This window comes from Plodia interpunctella, chromosome 6 (assembly GCF_027563975.2).
Source record: "Plodia interpunctella isolate USDA-ARS_2022_Savannah chromosome 6, ilPloInte3.2, whole genome shotgun sequence".
NCBI lineage: Eukaryota > Metazoa > Arthropoda > Insecta > Lepidoptera > Pyralidae > Plodia > Plodia interpunctella.
The window spans coordinates 4,724,191-4,745,057 of NC_071299.1; the positions used below are offsets into that span (position 1 = coordinate 4,724,191).

General features: G+C 34.5%; 1 protein-coding gene across 15 annotated transcripts in view; it reads right to left on the bottom strand.

Annotated features, from left to right (window-relative positions):
• Positions 1 to 1,412: 1,412 nt before the first annotated feature.
• The window catches only part of Stacl (Stac-like), a 116,345-nt gene continuing 96,890 nt past the window's right edge, over positions 1,413 to 20,867 (bottom strand). For 3 of the 15 annotated variants that reach the window (XM_053747193.2, XM_053747206.2, XM_053747207.1), the window contains 13 exons: positions 19,422 to 19,579; positions 16,491 to 16,535; positions 15,235 to 15,344; positions 13,982 to 14,149; positions 12,873 to 13,061; positions 12,125 to 12,250; positions 9,936 to 10,064; positions 9,307 to 9,384; positions 8,439 to 8,581; positions 7,578 to 7,808; positions 7,255 to 7,308; positions 6,895 to 7,017; positions 1,413 to 6,628 (listed from right to left, as the gene is read on the bottom strand). In XM_053747193.2, the coding sequence (XP_053603168.1) occupies positions 6,928 to 7,017; positions 7,255 to 7,308; positions 7,578 to 7,808; positions 8,439 to 8,581; positions 9,307 to 9,384; positions 9,936 to 10,064; positions 12,125 to 12,250; positions 12,873 to 13,061; positions 13,982 to 14,149; positions 15,235 to 15,344; positions 16,491 to 16,535; positions 19,422 to 19,579 (1,521 nt within the window). In that variant the 3' untranslated portion in view covers positions 1,413 to 6,628; positions 6,895 to 6,927. Of the gene's footprint in view, positions 6,629 to 6,894; positions 7,018 to 7,254; positions 7,309 to 7,577; positions 7,809 to 8,438; positions 8,582 to 9,306; positions 9,385 to 9,935; positions 10,065 to 10,898; positions 10,965 to 12,124; positions 12,251 to 12,872; positions 13,062 to 13,981; positions 14,150 to 15,234; positions 15,345 to 16,490; positions 16,536 to 19,421; positions 19,580 to 20,867 lie in introns of all 15 variants that reach the window. The other 12 variants (XM_053747196.2, XM_053747195.2, XM_053747198.2 and 9 more) reach the window with 12 other exon arrangements.

Genomic DNA, 20,867 nt, shown 5'->3' on the forward strand with positions numbered 1-20,867 from the left:
CCACTGCGATTGGAATCCGCGGAATGTCAAATATTTTCAGTGCTGCCATCTATGTAATGGAATGTTGGCGTGGAGGCAGCACATTGGAGTGCGATGGATAGCCATATATTCTGTGTTTCATAGAACCGATTTTAATTCATTGGTAAAATATGTATCTAATATCAAATGATGTACCTACAATAAAACTGTTGTTCAAAATTATGGAAGTTTATTTAGAGATTTAGTTCTAAATAAGTATGAACAAGTAAGGCGTGTTTGCGAATCTGTTGGAATGCGGCCAGTTTAGGGCTGCCTCTGAGACGTCACTGGCGCGGCGCAGGCGTGATGGTCGGTAGGCCGTCTGCAGGGTTATCGACACACCGCGGAGAGGCTAGCTAGGGTCGCACTTGGCGCTCGCCTGCCTTACATACCTACCAGCTATGCCTGCGCATGGACCGTAGCGTATCTACTGTTTCGGTTCGATATTACGTTAAAATATTCTTAAATTTGCATTTTATTATAAATAGGTAGGTATACCAACCTCAAAATTAATACAGATCTTTTGGCCCTGGTCGAGTACCTATCTTCTTACCTAACTTCTATTTTACCCTATCTTGTTTACCAATTTTTGATCTAATATTCATCAGCCATCTAGACAGCATTACTTAAATAATTTAAATACCTACCTAGTGTTTCAACAACTTACCTAGCAGTACAAAATACCTACTTACAGCAAGCCGCCAATGGAGAGTAAATTCACAACTTAAAACATGTAACGCCATCTATGAGAAGATGCAATGACTAACAAAATGTATGTAAAGTGCATTTTTTTCCGATCATTATTTTGTAGTTCATTCCAAACAAAGACTATAGTTTTTCGGTAATAAGTATTATTTAAGTATTAGGTGCTTCCACATAAATTCTGACCAGCGTTGTCAGATGTTGTTTTCGGGCAAAGCGGAATTTTGAAACCTTATTCTTAGAACTTATTGTAATTTAGTTAGGTAGGTACTTACTTAGGTAGTTTTATAATAACGATTGCTATAAGTAGAAATGATGCAGAGACTAATTCCCTCATCTTTCATCCGCTGACCGCTGACTTTGTATATACAAAGTCGTGTCAGCGGGACTGACTCCCGTTAAAAATCTGCTATCTACTAGGGTCTTATTCATATAGGTAATACTAGATTTTGCCCGCCCTTTGCCCACGTTTTTCTCGGAATAAAATGTAGCCTATGTCTTTCTCCGTACTTTTTACCATATGTATGAGAATAGGTAGGTACCCAACACACAAACTTATCATAATCCCAACTAAGCAATTATAAATGCGAAAGCATTTAAGTATAATTACTTAGTTGATTATAGTCCTATTCCAGTCAGACAATTACAGAAATTTGAGCATTGAGCATTATAAAAATCAAAACAGCTTTTCTTGACACAATCTTTATTTAATTTCTAACACAACATTATTAAACATTGAAATCAAATAACAAATAGGTACGTATCATTAAAAATCAAGTGACATATACTTTTTACTGAACAATCATTCATTTACGAAATCCCTAAATTGCATTTGGTACATACATCACATAGTACTAAACCTAGGCGTGGTGTAATTACTAAAATCTATAATTGTTAATTCGTGTCCATGGTTAACAAATACTTTATGTGATTTTTCCAGGCACAGATAATTGGAACACTGTGCATTTCGCTGAAGGGTGGTTGTCCGCAGCGGTCAAAACGCTCTGCGAACCACCCTGAAAGAATCTAAGGTTTCTTAGAAGGGAATAATCATAGAAAAATTTATTTGATATAAGTATTTAGTTCATTTAAAAATATAGACACACACTGGTATAAAAAATAAAAGTCGTTATGTTGTACTCAGAAGTTAAGATTCTTCGTGATTAGGTCAGTAAATAATTAGAAACATCCTAGGCTTAGATCATATATTATAAAAATTTAAAGATATTCACAGAACATTGTTTAAATATAAATAACGTTAAAAGTAATAAACTTCAGTAGAAAGCATTTATTATGCATCTTCTTGTCAAGTTCAGTGAGCATTGTATGCCCCTGTATACCAATTAAAAGCTATTTGCATAATATATTTTTTATGTTTACATTTATCTATACGTATATAATAAAACTGTAGGTGGGCTATGTTCGCACCAAACGTAAAAACTACCTTTTTCTCAGTTGTATAACGGATATCTATGTACTCATACTATGTAAAAGTGAATAAAAGCTTGAATGATTGAACATTTTAAAAAATAAGTTACGTATGTTGATTTTTATTGATGTTTATGTAGGTTCACCTAAGTGCATAATGAGTGTACCAATTACCAATGCCATGTTGAAAAAAAATCAAACAGCTATTAAATTTTAACGTGACTTTAACAATATTTTCATCACTTTGTATATTTTATAATTACGTAGTTACTAAAATATCCATTTAGATAGACAGATATATGTTTATAATTATCTCACTTGGGAATTTAGCAAGTATTCCTACAATCCTCTATCACAATAACTTTTAGGTTAATTTGGTTCTTTTCGGTGGTAAGTAGTTACTATGGTGTATCTAAAAAATATTACAGGTAATATTTGTAAGCAAATTACCTACCTATATTTAAGATTTTTTCATCAGAAATTAGGTACTATTAATTAGGTTAATAAACTTTATGTACCTAACGTGTATTATCTAAATCCTCGGGGGTTAGGTATTATTAGTATTTCTATAATGTTTCAGACTAAAATACTAAAATGTTTCATTGAAGCTAAATAATTATTTTCCACCTATTTTACGTGTGGGTAAATTTAACATGAATTCTGCTCATAATTTTCATAGAAACTAAGGTTGTTGTTGGTTTTAAAAATATTATACTTAGTGAATTTGACAAAAGATTAAATGAAAGCACAAATTGTAAGATGTACATTTTGATATAAATCCTGTTTTTCTACATTTTATCAGCCTATCTTTCGTTGTTTCATTCTTCTTACCATCGTAGGTTTCATAGGTAAGTACCATGGTATTAGTTGGTACTCCGGTACCTACTAATTCCATGATATATATATATGTATGATAGGTAAGGACACACTTAAGGTGCATTCATGACTGTTCTAGCCTGAGCAATCAATAAATTTAAAAATTAAAATAGAATATGTTTATTTTTATGTGACATAGTTTTGTTTTCGGAATGATTTTTTAAAATTATTTTAGTTTTATTTTTAGCTTGTGTTAGTAACAACCATGTTCCATGCCCATTGCGAATAAATTAAACTTATATTTGACGCGACCGAAAGTAAAGTATTTTAATAACTTTCCATTACGTATACTTAGGTATCTATTTTTCAAAATTGCTTTCATCGTTAATGAAATAAAATTAAAAATAATCTAACCTACTATTTCACCGATCGCATTATGTATACGTATTTTAACACACAAAATATACTTATTATTACTTAATCAAGCTATAAATAACTTGTATCCTACAACGTGTAAATATAGCCTTACATACGCAGTGTGGTTCTTATAATTTCATAATCAGCTATGTATGCATAAATATTATTTCATATAAGGTTTCAGTTAAAGTACTTAAAACTCCAAGGGGACGGTTCATTATATGAACAAAAAATATATGTATCCCATAAAAGGGAAAGTAGTGGATATCAATATAGGTAATCGTTTTTTTATAAAATGTTGCTACAGATGCTATATCAATCAACATACGAGTTATTAGCTATATAAAAATAATATTAATTGACTGTAAATTAACATAAATGCGTAATTAACGCAAAAGAGTATGGGCGCTGACATTATTTTCAAACTCAGTGAATCCAATAAATTACTTATGCAATGCACGGTAAATCTCGTATATAAATAGATTATGAAGACGTCGTATTATAGAAGGACAATTTTGATGTATCAAAATTAATATTTTCCTGTAAGTATGAATAAATAAATAGTAAACGATAATAACAAAAATTCTGCTTAAAATTTAAGTTTCACACATTACATTATAATAGCATTTTTATTATTAAATAGGTAATTAATATATTTATTTAACATTAATGTTTGTGTTTAGTAAAATAAGATCGTTAGTACAATACCCACCTGAAATTCATTTCGTTTGTTTTAAGAGAATTATGTTTAGGTACATATAGAACAATAGGCGAATTATGATATCACCGAATAAGGTAGCTTGGTCACTCTTAACTATTTATTAAATGGCATATTTAGAGATCACAAGTTCATCTCTAAAATAAATATGTGCATGTTTGTCAGCTGGCCCGAAAAGCAATAATAATAATACTTGATATAAGTTAGTAAATATTAGAATATAAAAAATCTTGCTATTTTTGTGGATAATAGCTAAACTATTAAAAATGGCACGGTATATTAACACATCTTTTTTAAAAGATCTAGGAAGATATTTTCTGAGATTATAAACGAATGAACTTTATTTAAATTTCATCTTTTGTAATTACAATATTAAATGAATGAGTATAATGTAAGATGCAACAAAACTCTTTTTTTATTTTTTAGATATTTTGATATACCTAGGTACATATGTTGTGTGAATAAAGACTAGACCTACCCATTTAGTAGAATATGTTGATATAATACATTTTCACTTTAGGCACCTAATATTTTTTATTTAACAAATTAAAATAACGAAATGTGTGTTGTCCTAACTAAAAACATATTTTACACATTTTCATTCGAAAAATAATTTTTTATACATAAATAACATAAAAATCTTTATAATAGCATAATGCCACATTTTAACCATTTTAAGGAATTATACGGATAATAACTATACTTATTTTATTTACTTATAAAATGCATATTTCAAAGTTTCTATATAATATATTATATATTCATATATATATAGGATTTACAAAATTATTAAATTCAATTTTAGGCAGCAACATAGCGAGGGCCATTAAATTTTCCAAAATTTGCATAATAAATAATGCTTAATAATTCGTTATATCACCATTAAATTAACAAATATGAGAAAATGATATGTTAAAACGTTTCATTCATCATTCTTAGATAAGGGCCTAATTACACATAACATTTTATTTACCGTGTATAATATTCAATAAATATAAGGTATACTAAACATAAGGAATCGCGATGTTTGTAGGCCATGTGTTAAACATACTATATAAAACAATCTGTACACAAAATTGTTCCGTGCGTGATCTAAGGGTCACTTCTATATGGCTAACCCTAAATACACTAGACTAGAGGATGCACGCGAATCCATACAAAGAATTTTAATTAGGGCACATCAATAATAATTATAGTGATGATGAATTAATTGTAAGCTACTGGAATGATAATTATACCAGGTTATTTGGTTTCTAAAATTACCATAATTTTAAATTTCGACTATTTGTAGGTATTACTCGAATTATACAGTTTATGCGCTCTATACGATTTCAAGAACCTCCTTACAAACTGTAGGTATCTAAGTATATTGGTAATTTCAATATGAGACGGCGACGAAGAAAACTTAGGCTGTGTTCCCAGTAGGCAAACTGTTAGCGGCCGACTGAGTTTGCGGCGGTGTATCGATTTAGTACTCACTTCCATATAATTGAAATGGAGTGTCCACAGTTTGCATATTCGCGCTCACTGTACGCTGTTTGCCGATGTACGCTGTCGGCCACTAACAGTTTGCCTACTGGGGACACAGCCTTAGAAGAGAAACCCGAGTTGGCTTCATGTCCCCAAAATTTAAATGTTTTTTTTACTGAAAAAAATTGGTACTCGTTAAACTAATTTTGTGTTTCATATTTAGTTAACATTCCTCAAACATATAATTTGGTGGTATTGGAAAAATACACAAAATTAATATTAATATAATTTATTTTACTTGTTACTGTGTCATGTCAGCTTTACCAAGCTGACCAAGCCCAGAATCAAAAAAATACTTAGTCTGAATTTATTTAAAATAACTGACAAATATAGACTAAAGTCACTGACAATGGGAATAAATAATGATTTTATGTATCGAGAGCATAAATTGTACACGCATTGAATGAAAAGACTATGCCTTTTCACCTTAACTACACCATTTGTAAAATGGTATTACATTAATGATGACTTTTGGATCCAGCATCATCGGCGACAATAACTTTATAGATAGAAGCGGATTCACACTACACGGAGTGACTAAGGATCTCTACGTTCATGAATTATAATCACAAATATTGTTGCTGGAACACTTATATCGTGACTTCAATGTCGACTAGAGTGTTAATAAAACTACAAGAAAATTTGCCTTACGAAAAGTAGTGGGCGATCGCGCGACATCAAAGGTCTTGATCCACTTGGCTCGACGTCGTCTTGGGCGATTCCAGCGCATGGCATCATCCTTAACGGTCTAGTGGATGACGAGGCGCCACATCGACGGCATTGAGTTCTTCGGACATCTAAAGGTCTTCGCCACCACCACACCCCATCTGCAGACTCTTCATAACTAGCTTTTTCTGACCCTGAATCGTAATGTTTGACATTGCCCCAAGTCTTGTCCGACCATGTTGATGTTTCGCTGTCACAAGGTGTGACGGGAGCACTCCTAGTGTATTTAGGTTCTTGAAGCCTATTTCTTTCTTCAAATAGAGACCCGCGTTTCTGTAAAACAGTAAGTCCATTTTAACTAATATTCTGCACAGATCTATATGTCTCGACATATCGTCTTGAATTATTATTAAATTCTTTGTATATAAGTACTTGGATATAATTTTGGCAATCCATGAAAGTTAGGGAAGTTACGATAAGATGCACACGCAACATTAGATTTTTTTGATTATTGTTCCTCCACATCATAACCCACAACCACAACTTACCCTAACTATTGACATGGTACCTATTGATGAAACCTTCGAAATGCAGAATACCTTCATGATATCGAAGATAGGCAGTTTGAATCGTCACACCTCCTGCAGGAACTTCACGGGACACACGCCCTGGCGGTTGTCACCAGAGCGAATCATCACCATCCCATCGACCTCATCACCAACCTGCAAATGAATAAAATCATAACATAATTTGAATAATCCTATGAACTCATGTTTAATCTTAGTAGGAATTTGTTTTTTATAATAATTATTTATTAATTTGCTGTCATCGCATGAATTACCAAAACATTTAGATTATTTATTGAAGGCAAACTTAGGGCAGGAATTAATCAAGGAAATTGCATTAATTTTATCTATTTATTAAGTTAGAATCTTTTTATTTCAAACGTATTACTGTACCTGGATGACTATTTGATCACGCAACAACATCAGGCCGTTATCACCGTCAGAGACCTGGAATATGAAAAAGGCAGGTAGGTACTTAACAAATTAATTCCGTTCAATAAGTACAAATCTTTTTTTTACATTAATTTTTTTAAATTAATAACTGATTAATTATCTTCTAATAATTAGGTAGGTTACATGCACCTACTAAAACATTTAGTAAGTGCATGTAAAATTTTCCGGAACTAAGGACAGATGGATTTTGTCAATAATCGTAAGTACAGTGGAGTTAAAACAAATAAATATAATGAAAAACAACAAGAGAATGAAACATTTACCTGCAAATTATGGGTGACTTGCAGCGGTCGTTCCCCCGCTTGCAACTTGGTGCAGTATTTCGACGGGAAATATCCGATTTTCCCCAAACATTTGCCCTTCCACCAGTCAGGGTCGGAGGTGTCAATGACCGTGACCTTGTACCCAGCCTTGAGGTCCAGTTCATCAGCATGACGCGACTTGAAGTTGTAAAGGATCACGTACAAGTTTGTCGGCAAAAGACGCTGGTGCTTCTGGGAATCAATTTGAAAATTGAATTAGGTAGGTGCTTATCTAAAATTGAGCTAGCTGTGCCATGATTTATACAAAATAACAATGGATACAAAGTTTATTTACAAAGAGATCAGAAAAAATAAATGATCCAAACAAATAAGAAACTGTGAATACTACTTAGTAGAAATAAAGTAACTATTAAAAATATTTCTCAGTGTTGAACAATAATAAAGTCCATATCGAATCATCGCAAGATAGAGATACATCAGATTGTTATCAATTTACTCAGGCTCATCAGGCAGTATCACACTTATTCTGCTGTGCACCGGCGATGACTCCATAATCCATTCAGAGACCATGCAATTTGTATGAATGCCACGTACTCTGGCACGTACCTACTTATGTATTTTAAACTAAAAAGTAAAAACACGAAAAGAATTCAGCACTCACGATCCTGCCTAACCACTGAGCTATCGAGGCCATGCCTGTTTGGCTGAATTACCTAATTCATCTCTTTGCAGCTCATCTCATTATTTAAATTACTAGAAAAAAATTAAATCATGTTTGACGGGACAGTTAAAAGTCCTCAAAAATTTAATCGAGTCAACATGCTTAGAAGAAGCAGAAGGAAATTCTAAATAAATACTCACTAAAGCCTGCTTGACGGGTGATGGACACGGGCTTGCGCTATTCGAAGACAAGCTCTTATCAGGCTCATCGGGCAGTTCGACGCTGCTCATGCGACCTCCACGAGCACTCAATAGCCTTTTGCTGTGTACCGGCGACGACGGCGCTGCACATTTAGCTCAAGATAAAGTAACCTATATTATTTAAACAATAAAGTCTAATTTACAATACTATAGGTACTGCTGACATCAAAATAGTTTGGTTTATCAAAACTTTCGCGTGTGAACTTTAAGTTGTACAATGCATGCATTACCTTCACGGGAAAATTTGACGTTTACACATGAAAGTTTTGAAGAAATTACTTAATGCCACGAAATAATTTCGTAATTTTTAGCATCGTAATGAAAATAGGCTTTAATTAAGGGCAAATATAAGGGAGTCACGCACAATATATCGTGCAGGAATTATTGGCTTAACTACTATTTGTATTTGTAAAACATTAAATGCTAAATGTATTCAAACTAATAAACATATAATATAAAATATTTACGTACCTAGGTGATAAAAATATATTGTGCGATCTATTAAGCCAATATTTTTTTGAAAGGAACTTTCTAAGTTATGGATATTTTGTGAATTAGTGGACAGAGAGTGATCTAATTTGCAAAACAATGAATTTAAAATTATCAATTTTGTAAAGTGTATTAAACGCTAGTGCGTGCGATATATAATAGAAAGAGAGATATATATAAATAGATGCAAGCCGTGCAACATTTTTTTATTGAGAACATTTCATACTTTATAATGCATTCCAAGTTATCAATCATTAAATATCATTACAAGCATCAAAAAGAGCATTAGTATAACATTGAAAATTCTATTCTGACGTACATGAAATTGTGTATTTGCAAATCGTGTGATTATTTACTCTATGAAAGCCATGTCTCATGCTAAGCATTCTGCATTTACCTAGAAAAACAAGAAAACATAAATTGCATGCAAGTAAAGATTGATAAACAGAAATTTTACGAATTCTATAATTTTGGCATTCTCAGATGTATGGAGTAATGAGATCGAAATTGAATATGCCAATGATTGTGAGTTCATAGTTTCAAATTGTTCAATAGGTACTTAACTTTGCTGTAAGTACTTATAGATTTGTAACGTCGCAAAGTGTCTGTTTCTCGTCCGCATAGATTGATAAAAACGGCACAAGTTGAAAGCGCAATGAACACAACACCGTGTATGTTCACCAGTAACGACGACGAAAGCGCACCACATAAGGAGTCTCTAAACAATATAAAACATGAGTAACCTGGGTTTTATTCTATAACACACAAGCTAAGCCAAGGGGAACCTGGATGTCACATCACTTGTGCTGACAATGACTTGACAAAGAGCCGGGATCCAAAGAACCAAAGTATTAAATAAAATATTTCATTATAAAAATGCCTTTATAGGCATGGCAGGAAGCAAGAGGCTATTTGGATCCAGGCAAAAATATTACTGTCGATTCGTACAGAGTACTCTGCTGCCCTGCGAAGGTTGGTCCCGGCCTGGCCTGCGGCGCAGCTCCCCGCACTCCGGCGAGTCCAAAGAGAGGCTCTTCATCCTAAGGTTCAATTTTTGACGTCTCGGCGAGTGCGGCGCTACAACAGTCACAGAGCATCACTTACTAAAACGAACCTCACAACCCTGGCGTATGATGGTCTATGAGTTCACTACATGATTTAAAACACAAAGGGGACTTGATATGGTCTTATTTGTATGCTTTAAATGGTGTGAATTGAAGTGTACTTCATTTATTGTATGATACTGACAAGTCCCCGCTATTATTATTTTTTGTTTTACTGCTTTGATAGATTCTGCTCTATTGCTAAATATTTTGTCAAAAGGTTAGTGGTTAAATTGAGATAAGAGAACTTTTCCACAATGTACTTATAATTTTTTTACAACAATTTTAACGCACTTATGTATTATTTCTTAAATATTTATTTGTTGTCTAAATCTAGTTACTTTGTAGTAAAGTTCTTAAGTAAATCAGTAATAAGTGTAATATACAGCACTACATACAGGCAAACAAACATATTGAAACACAAAAATTACAATAGATCATACAAAAGTGCGTAAGCAATGCAAATTAGTAAAATTCATAAAAATAAAGCTATATAAAAGAAGATTACCTAAGAATTTGACAGACTCGAGACAAAACCTATGATGCAAATATGCATGTAATAAAAACTACAAATTATGAAGATTGTTATTGAATGATGTTATGCAATTTTAGTAACTAATTAACAGCACTAATTTTATTAATTAAATTTAGCCCGTCATCAGCAGCGTTGTGTGTATCATGAATTTAATGACAGAAATGTAGCATCATGGATGAGATTGGATAGCAAAATAGTTTTTTATATGCAATGATTTTTTCAATCAACATAGAAAGTCTACGGGGATTCGTATAGATACGATATCTTTGGTACCAGGTGAGGGACTGGTGCGGTCTGCCTGCCTCAACATTTGGGCACTCTTGGAGTTCTTCATTGACCCTGTGTGGACAAGTAAACAGGCACGAGTCTATAATTAATTTTATGCTAATAGCAGATACTATGGTTGTCGTCCAATCTGTAAGGAGATCTGGAAGTTTAGACAAACTAATGAAAGAGTATCCAAAAGAAGCAAAACGAAACCAAACACACCAATTTTTCAATTTTGTGGTCGAAATAGCTGTGTTAATTTGAACAATCAGGTATTCGTGTTGATGTTGCAAATTGATACTTCGCTCGGCGTGATTAGGGAATTCGATGGAGTTGTGAGCTGGTGAATTGAGAAGCATAAATCTCTGTTAATAGGTGCTAGAGAAAACTTTATCAAAGTATTTTTAGAATGTTATTGACCCAAAAAACTCTCATGCATTTAGCGCGTAGCGCTAAGCCATGCACCACTTACATCCAAACGCCCGATCGTGGAAAAGATGATTCCGAATTGAATAAAAAGTGAACAAGTGCAAATTGAGGATAAAATTAGAAAAGAAAGCTTAGATCTGACTTTTATTGTAACAGTAACAATATACATATCACAGTACGCGGGGCGCTTCGGGGTGATTATAATAAAGACATCAGAGGCGGCTTGAGAAAGGCCGAACGCCGGCTGAGTCAGTGTCTCGTTTCGAGGCTTTTTGATCAATGAGCTCGTTTCGTGAGATACATAGTCACTAATCATTTTTTCTTGCGCACACTGGCCGTGGACTTTAGAATCGACGGCGGAGGGTCACCGTTCTCGTTAACAAAACATAGGGGCTGTCCAAAAGGTCGCGTCGTTGTCTGCTCCGATTCTGCAAAGATTCGCGTCAAACAAAACCAAATAAATAAAAAATAAAATAAACATAAAAAATAAAAACAAACAAAAAGTAATGGGTTGGGATATAGATTGAAATGACATCGAATGATTTCCCTTATCAATGAGGTGACGGACCCTGCGGAAGGACAGGTTTAAGCAACTAGGGTGTGTTTGCCGAGCTTCGTCTAATTTTAGTCCTAGTCTAAACTAACATTGCAGTCGCGAAACTAAAAGAAAGAAATAAAAAATATATTGATCACACAACGAAAATGAGGCACCGAAACCCAATAAGACGGGACAAACAAAGCTTATGATTGACAGCTGCATGAGGCCGAAAGGGCTTTGCGCTACGACAGCCGTGGGCGCGTACTTTCTGGCAGAGAAATGGACCGGTGCTGCGGCGACCCGTGGCGAGAGCGCGAGCCCCACATGGATAAACTCTTGACGCCGGCGAACAGACGCCGCCGCACTCCACCGTCGGCCCGCGGCACCCCGCCTACCAACAACCGACGACGACGCTCAGTTCCGACCGCACCCCGCCCCCGCCCTGCGCCCGCGACTATACCAATGCGTGCAAACAACTTCACACTACTGAAAACGAGTGAACTGAGTGAAGCTGCCGAATGGCTGCAGTCAGTTCGTGGGTGCTTTCTTTCGCGCGATACTTCCTCCGCTCGATGATGTGTTATCGAATGAAGTGCATAGAAGCACCTCGTTCTACTTTTTAGTTATATTCTAGCCCGATTCATACAGATCTAAAAATATAAAATTACTTGTCTACCTAAATAACTATACCTAAGTAATAAAAATAAGAAACCAGATCTGGAGCTCGACTTTTTTATTTCATTGATATTGAAACCCACTAATGTGGTTATTATTTCAAGGGAAATAACATAAAAACCCGAGCTCCTTTACTACTTTCACAAACTGAATTAGCTCAGTAAATGTTGAATGGAACTAGCAGATGCTTTGAAGCGCGAGATGTAGTGCACTTCAACGATAAGCGTCATCGTGCTGAGTAGAATAATCGTATGAAAGAGCAGCCTCGAAGGACGGCAGCACCGGCCTACGGCGCGGCTGGAGCGGAGAAGCGAGCGAGCCCGGGTGCGGCGCCACACCTGAGGAGGAGGAGATAGGTTGGGGCACGACGGCCAGCCCGCCGGACGGCCGCGCCGGCGAGCGCGCGGGGGGGGTCTCTTCCGGCGCCGACACGCGCACTACCGGGCCCCCGCGGGATTCCCCGCCACCCGGCTTCGCTATTTCGTTGGCCCGCTTCAGAACTTGGTAGGTCTGATCCACTTCCTCCTCTAAGCATCAAACGCAGTTAGATTCAAACGCCTCACCATGGCGTCACATGTATTATTTACTATTATGTGCGGAGTTTGGCTGGCTGTTGTTAGTAAACTATTTCTGCTAATTGTATTAAGACTGGGGTAGATTAAGAAGTTAATGTTATCGAATGCTCGGCTTCGGATTGTGTAGGGGTCACTCCTGACTGACTGATACTGTACCCTCGTCGTTGTAGCTATCGAAATCGTCATCGAACTCGACCGATCCCTTGAAGGAGATGCGGGTGAGTCTTTGACCTGGCAGCCAGCCATCTTGGATCGCTCCTGGACAACGTCAAGTTAACTTCCGACTATGTTCATTATCGATATGTTGCGTGTTCATGAGTACTATGTACCTACAAGCTTGATGATAGAGCCGTGTTTTTGTCAGTATACCTTTGCGTGTCAAAGCTAAATCGTTGTAAGTAATATGTATAGCCTAAGCATAGATGCATATTATATTATTCAAATAAATAATAGTTACTCCGTTAAATCTATTGATTATAACTATCAAAATATCAGCGTAGACTAACTTACCATCCAATATGAAGGCATTAATCTATACACAGATATTGATAAAATAATATATTTATTTCTTACCTACAAACACAATGAAGCTTTTAAATAGTATTTTTACTTCATAATTCTGAATAAAGCCTATCTATTTTTCTTTAATAAATAAAATAACTTTCTAATTGCATACATAAGTAGAATTCATAGTATAATATAGGTGGAAGTAAATGTACAATCGTAGATGAGTATATAAATTTTCTCCAGTTGTAATTCAACTTTACTACTCGATTGTATTTATTTTATCCATATGCTTTACATCGTAATAATTATGATTTTTACTTCATTAATTCTAATCATCAATAAAATTTCTACAAATAAATTCTTACTTTCTTCGTCGAATGCTGTCTCCTGAACCCTATGGGCTTCTATCTCTGACGTACTCTTCTGCCTGCGCAAGAGTCGAGACTTGGTCTGACATTTGCCCACTTGAGGCATGCAGTCTGTGTGTACGTTCATCTTGCAAAGACGACATCTCAACCCTTGTCTGGTATGCCCTGTAAAACATATTAACAATAAAAGAAGTACCTATTTACAAAAACGTCATTTTTGAAGCACACAAGCTTTTATTATCTCAAGAGATATCTTTTTGCACCTTACGGTGCATGGGTATATTCATATCATAATGGTTTTGTAAACCATAAACATTTAGGTATTGTTTCAAAATTGAGTTAAAAGATTCTACCTGAAGGTACATAGTAGGTACATACATAGGTGTGATATATCAATAACAATGCTCTCTACTCTTTAGTTCTTCTCTAGTATTCTTCCGGGTTACATTTATATTTAATGTAGGTATTCATGAGGCATGATTAAGCATAATTTTCTTGAAATCTACAAGTGTTTCCACCCTCAAATTAATCATGGCTTGATCAACAAACTATTTTACTATGTACGTAACTCAAAATCATGACTCAGACAGGTATAATAGGGGAATTCACCTTCGTTATTGACTGACCCTAAACCACAGCTCTAAAAGCTTGAATCACGATAGATTTATCGGAATCTAGGTTCACTGGCCTTTAATATACGATTTGATTAATGTACATTAATGACTGTGTCAAAATCACAGCGAATGAACTTTAAAAATGGAGTTATTCGTACAAGGTACGAAAAATATACTAAAGGTATATTGAGTAACTGAGGGATACACGTTACCATTATTTCAATTTCCATGACAATGTGCCAGGTACGAAGCACGAATCGTGTCATGCGAGAGCATGGCTTTAGAAGTTTAGGTATTATTACAAATTTGTCATTACCCATCGAGTTTTCAAATTTTCTTATGTTGAAAAAAAGTATTCTTCACTGAATGAGTGGATCACAGTGACAGGTATTTCACTAGTGTTAGCAAATAGATATATATCGAAGTATTATGATTTACCACCATCCATTAGAAGAAATGATGTAATGCCAGATACACATTATGTGTGATAATGTTTAGAGTAGTATAACCACCTAAAGCGAGGATATTCATATAAACCCGTGAAAGCAAAAAGGATTTTGTAGTGGTTGATTCTGAGTTATACAAAAATTGTTAAAATATATGATCATTAAACATGTGTGGCCAATGTGGACTTACCTCTAAGCACTTGTGAGCAGACATCGCAAGGGGTAATTTTCTTATAAGTGTATTCTTGGAAATTATGGACATCCGAGTCAGCGCGAGCCTCGCGAGCTGCTCCATTCCTTCTAAAAAACAAAACTTCGTCATCTCACGATCACTTTAAAGTTTTCACTCCCATTATAAGAGGATTAGTTTGATCATTTAATCGGTGTAAACAATCAGTTTTGAACGATCAAAAGCCAATATTTACGCAACCTTTAGCATACGCGTGAGTAATCAGTGAATCCCAAGTATAATGTAATGTAGCGGGTCATTTATCACTGTGTAGTGTACTGTACTCTGTAGGGACTGACAATCAAGCAGTAATACGTCATATATCGATTGGTGACGTTGAAGGTCAAGGGGAGACAGCACGTGGAGTTGTCTGCGAGGTGAATGGTAATCATACCAACGAGGTATCTATACTTAATAACCTCACTCTACCAATAGTCCCAAATTACTTTACTTCACAATCTCACATGGAAATCATAGTGTCAGCTGAATGTTTAATGATGAAATATGACTGATGATCTTTTAATAATACTTGAACTAGATACTATAAATACTTTTTATTTGATGGTTGATAGCATATGTACTCAATATTATAGAACAAGAGAGCAAAATTGGTCGTTACTATTCAGTTCATTCCGAGAGTACGAATAGAACAGTCTGTTGATGATGTCTTGCTATGTGACAACATCGTGCCCACCTATATAAAGATTTGTAACTAGACTACCCAGAAACGGTGTTTATATTCTTCTATTTTACACTCGGCCACATTGCTTTAGCAATCTTTGAACACAATGACCAGTTTCACTGACCCGTTTTATATAATGAACCATATGGTAAAATAATAAATATACTTATTATATAACTAGCAGTACTATTAAAAAGCATACCTATTTATTAGAAACATTGTTCAACAATGTGGACAAAACACTATTTTTATCCAGAATGTACCTACCTATCTCATTCGAAATTTCATTTTCATAACTGGAGTCTATTGAGTTTAAGAGTACTTTGCTCACACTGTGAGAACAAACGTTTAGCAAATAAAAAATATAATTTAATTAACACAACATATGTCATTTACTATGGGGTATGTGTGGAAAACTATGTCTAAACATGCTAAATATGGGATGCTACGTGTGAAAGGAAGAGCGGAAATACAAGTCTTGAGGACAGAGAGACGCAGTGGTCATCAAAGTCACACACCTACAGGGCAATATTACCTCATCGCCATTACCGTTGACACCGCGTGGTACATTTGATTTTTTCTTTTATGATGCAAGAAGAAAGAAACAATTATGATGAACATGACATATTTATGGAAGTGATTAGAAAAATAACTCATGTGCAATTATGTGACATTATCTTTTTCAATTAAAATTGGTAACATCACAATTGGTGTAGATAATCCAAAATTACCTAAATAATGAAATAACTATATTGAATTACGTACACCAAATGGTAATGCTTTCGATCGATAAATATTATTCACAAAGTGATTATGAAAAGCTAATACGCTATAAGTTATGAAAAAACACTAACGTATACCAATATGACCAATGACCAATAACCTTAAAATTAATGATAAAACTATTATACAAATAATTTACTTTACATTAATATGTAGATTATATTTACATAGTAAGTAGATATATAGTTATTATATGCGCTTAGATTGTAAGGGCTATTGAAAAAGCGCTGCAATAAGTTATTAAAGTAAATAATGCTGTCTTCGACTTCTGTATGCATCTCGTTAACTCGTAGTTCATTATTTACTGAGAGCACTTGGAATTTCCCGACATTTGTGTGTCCACTTTAAACTTTCTTCACAGCCTTTGTTGCAATTTACAGATACAATTTTGCTAAATTCAACATTATTATTTCGTTAATATGTGTACACTTGGACTGATTCGGAAGTATTACTAATGTTTTAACGGTTTGGGCATTTATTCATTTCAATAGGAATATCAAAAGAGTTATGATTTCTACAATCTGTTTGTTAACTGTTATTTTTTAGTTTATTGGTAACAATAGATTCAATCTGTTAGTAAATAGTAAGTACCGATTATGTAAAAGAGCGTTTGCAAAGGACTTGCAAGGAAGCCTTACAAATAGAGCTAAGCGATTGGTTATTCCCTCAGTAATCTCATTTGTAGACTTCACGAGTGGTATACCTAATGCACTTACTATAATGTATCATAGCGTTTCCATGACTCAAATAAATTACAAGATTTTGATTATTGTTATTACAAGATTCACAATAATCAGGCTCTACAGATGTATATTTCCTGGTAAAATCTATGAACCTTTCGAAGCTAGGAAATTACGACTGTGTTCAATTATGGGTGACACAGCAGTTTAAGTGAAATATGGTGAACGAAATTGCACCTAACATCGGCTTCACATGTTGGCAGATTAACAAACTAAGAATTACCTTTCAACAATTTTTTTTTTGATAAATCTGAAGAATTTGTTAAGCATTTTTGAGAGACCCTGAGTCTTATTGAAATCTATATCTTAATGTTAAAAAAATGCAAACAAATTTGATATAACTTCCACGAAATAATTAGAAATGAAAAAAGTACGTTTTGAACCTATAGCATGCGAAAATTCTTCGCATGGAACTTAATTAAATTAAAAAACATTTACAAATTTTTGGATAAAAATTTGTAAATGTTAAAACCTAGAGCGGGAAAAGTATACTTTTTGATTTTTAAAAGGTTACCGGTAATATTTAATATTTAGGTTAGCCTATAAACGTATCGTGGAAAAGTGTGTTACGAGCTGAAACTTTATTAAGCTGCTGTTCGGGCCAGATGGCAGCTCAAAGTTCGAAATTTAGTGCAGCGCATACTTTGCTTGTTTTATTTATAAATCATCACGGATCTATTTTTCAAGAAGCCTGTGTAAGTACGCGCTTTAACCCCGGGGTAAAGATGAATATTGAATTTCAATTCTATCTTCGCTTGTTTATTTTACAATCCTTTGACTGTGAAATACGAAGCTAATTTAAAAATGAGGAGTTTCGTACCTACCCCTTTTCTAATATTCATATTTACTTATATTACACAAAGAATGGTGAAATCTGTAAATAAGACTCGTGGTTATTCTCCTACCAATCAAAATAATATGATCAAAGAGAAAAATTAATTAAACATTTGAATAAATAGGTAAATTGATCTAAGTATATCAGCATAGTAAAGTTTTAACGAATTAACGTCAATTCACTTGATGATCATGTAAAATTAAAATTCCATAATAGTTTAAATTTTTGAGTGATAAATCATCATTTAATTACTGATAAATATTTTACGTAGAAGCCTGTAAAATCTTTGTATAAACATTGTTATGGCTGAATAGATAACGATGAACTGTTAATATTGCGTCTAGCCCTGTTATTTAGTCCTTATCGATTTTGATTGGAGTAGAAGTTATTTGATATTATGTAAGTGCCCGCGTCGAAATGATGTGTACCTACACTTAGGGTGAATTGCACCAGTCAACTTTGACACTGAATTTGACTGACCAGCGCGCCGCCGTCGACGTTTTGATAAAATAGCGTACCTTGCGTTTATCGGTTAGGTTAGGTAAGTTGACTGGTGCAATCCACTCTTATTATTTTTGTTTACTTGTTATCTATAAAGGCGTCCGTTGCATGACGCGTAAAAGTATGGATTTTTTACTTAGGTAAAGTTAGCTGTAGAGTCATGTGGTAGCATTACAAACTTTTTTATTAGTACATTGGGAAGTTAGTACTTATTCTATCGTCCACCTTTGTACCCCATGGTACTGTGTGACAAGAAAAATGCTACACTAACTGCGCCCCGGGGCTTCGCTCACATGGACATTTCGGGATAAGAAGGACCCTATCTGTTATTCCAGGTTATTATAAATAAATAAATAAATTTTGCGTGAAAGAGTAACAAACATACTTCCTCACAAACTTTCGCATTTTTAATATTAGTAGGAAGAATAGGATTAGTAACTAGGTTAATATGTTATATTAGAAGGATTACATTACAGCGTTTCGTTTACGCGTCAGGCAAGGGACGAAATGTACCTAGAAAATGTTTACGGCTGCATTAAACAATATACATTTTGATACTGTACGTATTTTTAAAATTATGTAATGTAAAAATATTTATAAAACCTACTTGTCTGGTGGAGCTGCGTGAGGTGGAGGTGCGCTGGGAGGCTTCAGGCTTCGGAAGGCTTTGAGCCACTTATTCTTCATACTGCCAGCTGATGAAGACGATAGCTTTCGATCTACAGCTGCTGATCCACTGTCTGCTTTGGCTGCGAACAGCTCTCTCTGTATACAAAATTGAGAAGAATTTAGAACTGGATCTACGCAATGAGGGAGACGACCTGTCGGTCGCCCCAGGTATCGTTGGGTGTTGTGAAGTACTAACAGATCTGGATACCCGCCAAAGAGCGGAAAGTGATGCTAATAACTTATATACTCGACTCCGAAAAAGTGTTTCTTCCAAAAATTGCAAAACATCTGTTTAAGTGTGAATTAAAAAAAAAAAAGATTTAGGTACGTCCTTCAATATTTGCGTTTTCTGTAGGTCTTAGAAAGGAAACCCAATCTATCTTAAGATTGACAAAAGTCTTAGATTTCCCTGAGATAAATAAAATCACTGTGAAAATTAATCAACTGGTGCTTCAGGTTATATTTATCAAGGAGCGCGTTGAATTTCCCAATAAAGTGTCAAAATTTAAGAGCCTGTCGCTTCGAGTGTACCGAACGTAGTGATATTTTGTAAAACACAACAGATTTATTAATATAAATTTATTAAATGTTGGCGGATTCATCCCCTAGCTAGCCATTGGATATAATATATTTGAATCTCTGTATTCTTCAGTTTTGAATTTGAGGCGATAAATATGAACAATTACTTGTTACTTGCTAAACAAACCGCACTGTTACACAGTCATTGTAAATTTATGATAACTACGTGTTAACTACGTTATAACAGCTTATGTTCTATAACAATTTCTACATAATGGATGTCATAACGTATTACGGGAGTGCGTCCTTTAACAGCAGATTACAAACAACGAGCTGAAAAAAGTTAACATCCCTGGAGGCTCCATTAGCTGGAAGGGAGGTCCAATAAAGTTAACGATGACAGATAACGCTTATAATTTTCATTTGGGACGTAAAATTATAACATTGGAAGTTGTTACATATGTACATACGTCTTGATTATGGTGTTGGCCTATTTTGATGAACTATCACGAATACTTCTGAATTGATTAACAGTTTCGTAGCATAATTATACTGCAGTCAACCAGTACAGTTTTGAAAATCGTCTTGTACACATTTATTCGTTATCAAGTTGGAATAAGATATTGGGAGGATTAAGATTAAGTATACCTATCCCGTTTATATATAGGGATTAAGGGATTAAGTATACCTATCCCGTTTATACTAAAACTCAAAATCTATGCACATTATAAATAAACTATTTTCATAAATCATAAATTAGATTTGTAATGTGTTATTACATTGTTTTTGAAGCGATATTGGTATAAAATAACATCGAAAACAAGTATAATAGAGTTTTATTTGGGTTTTAGCTTTCGTTGACTCA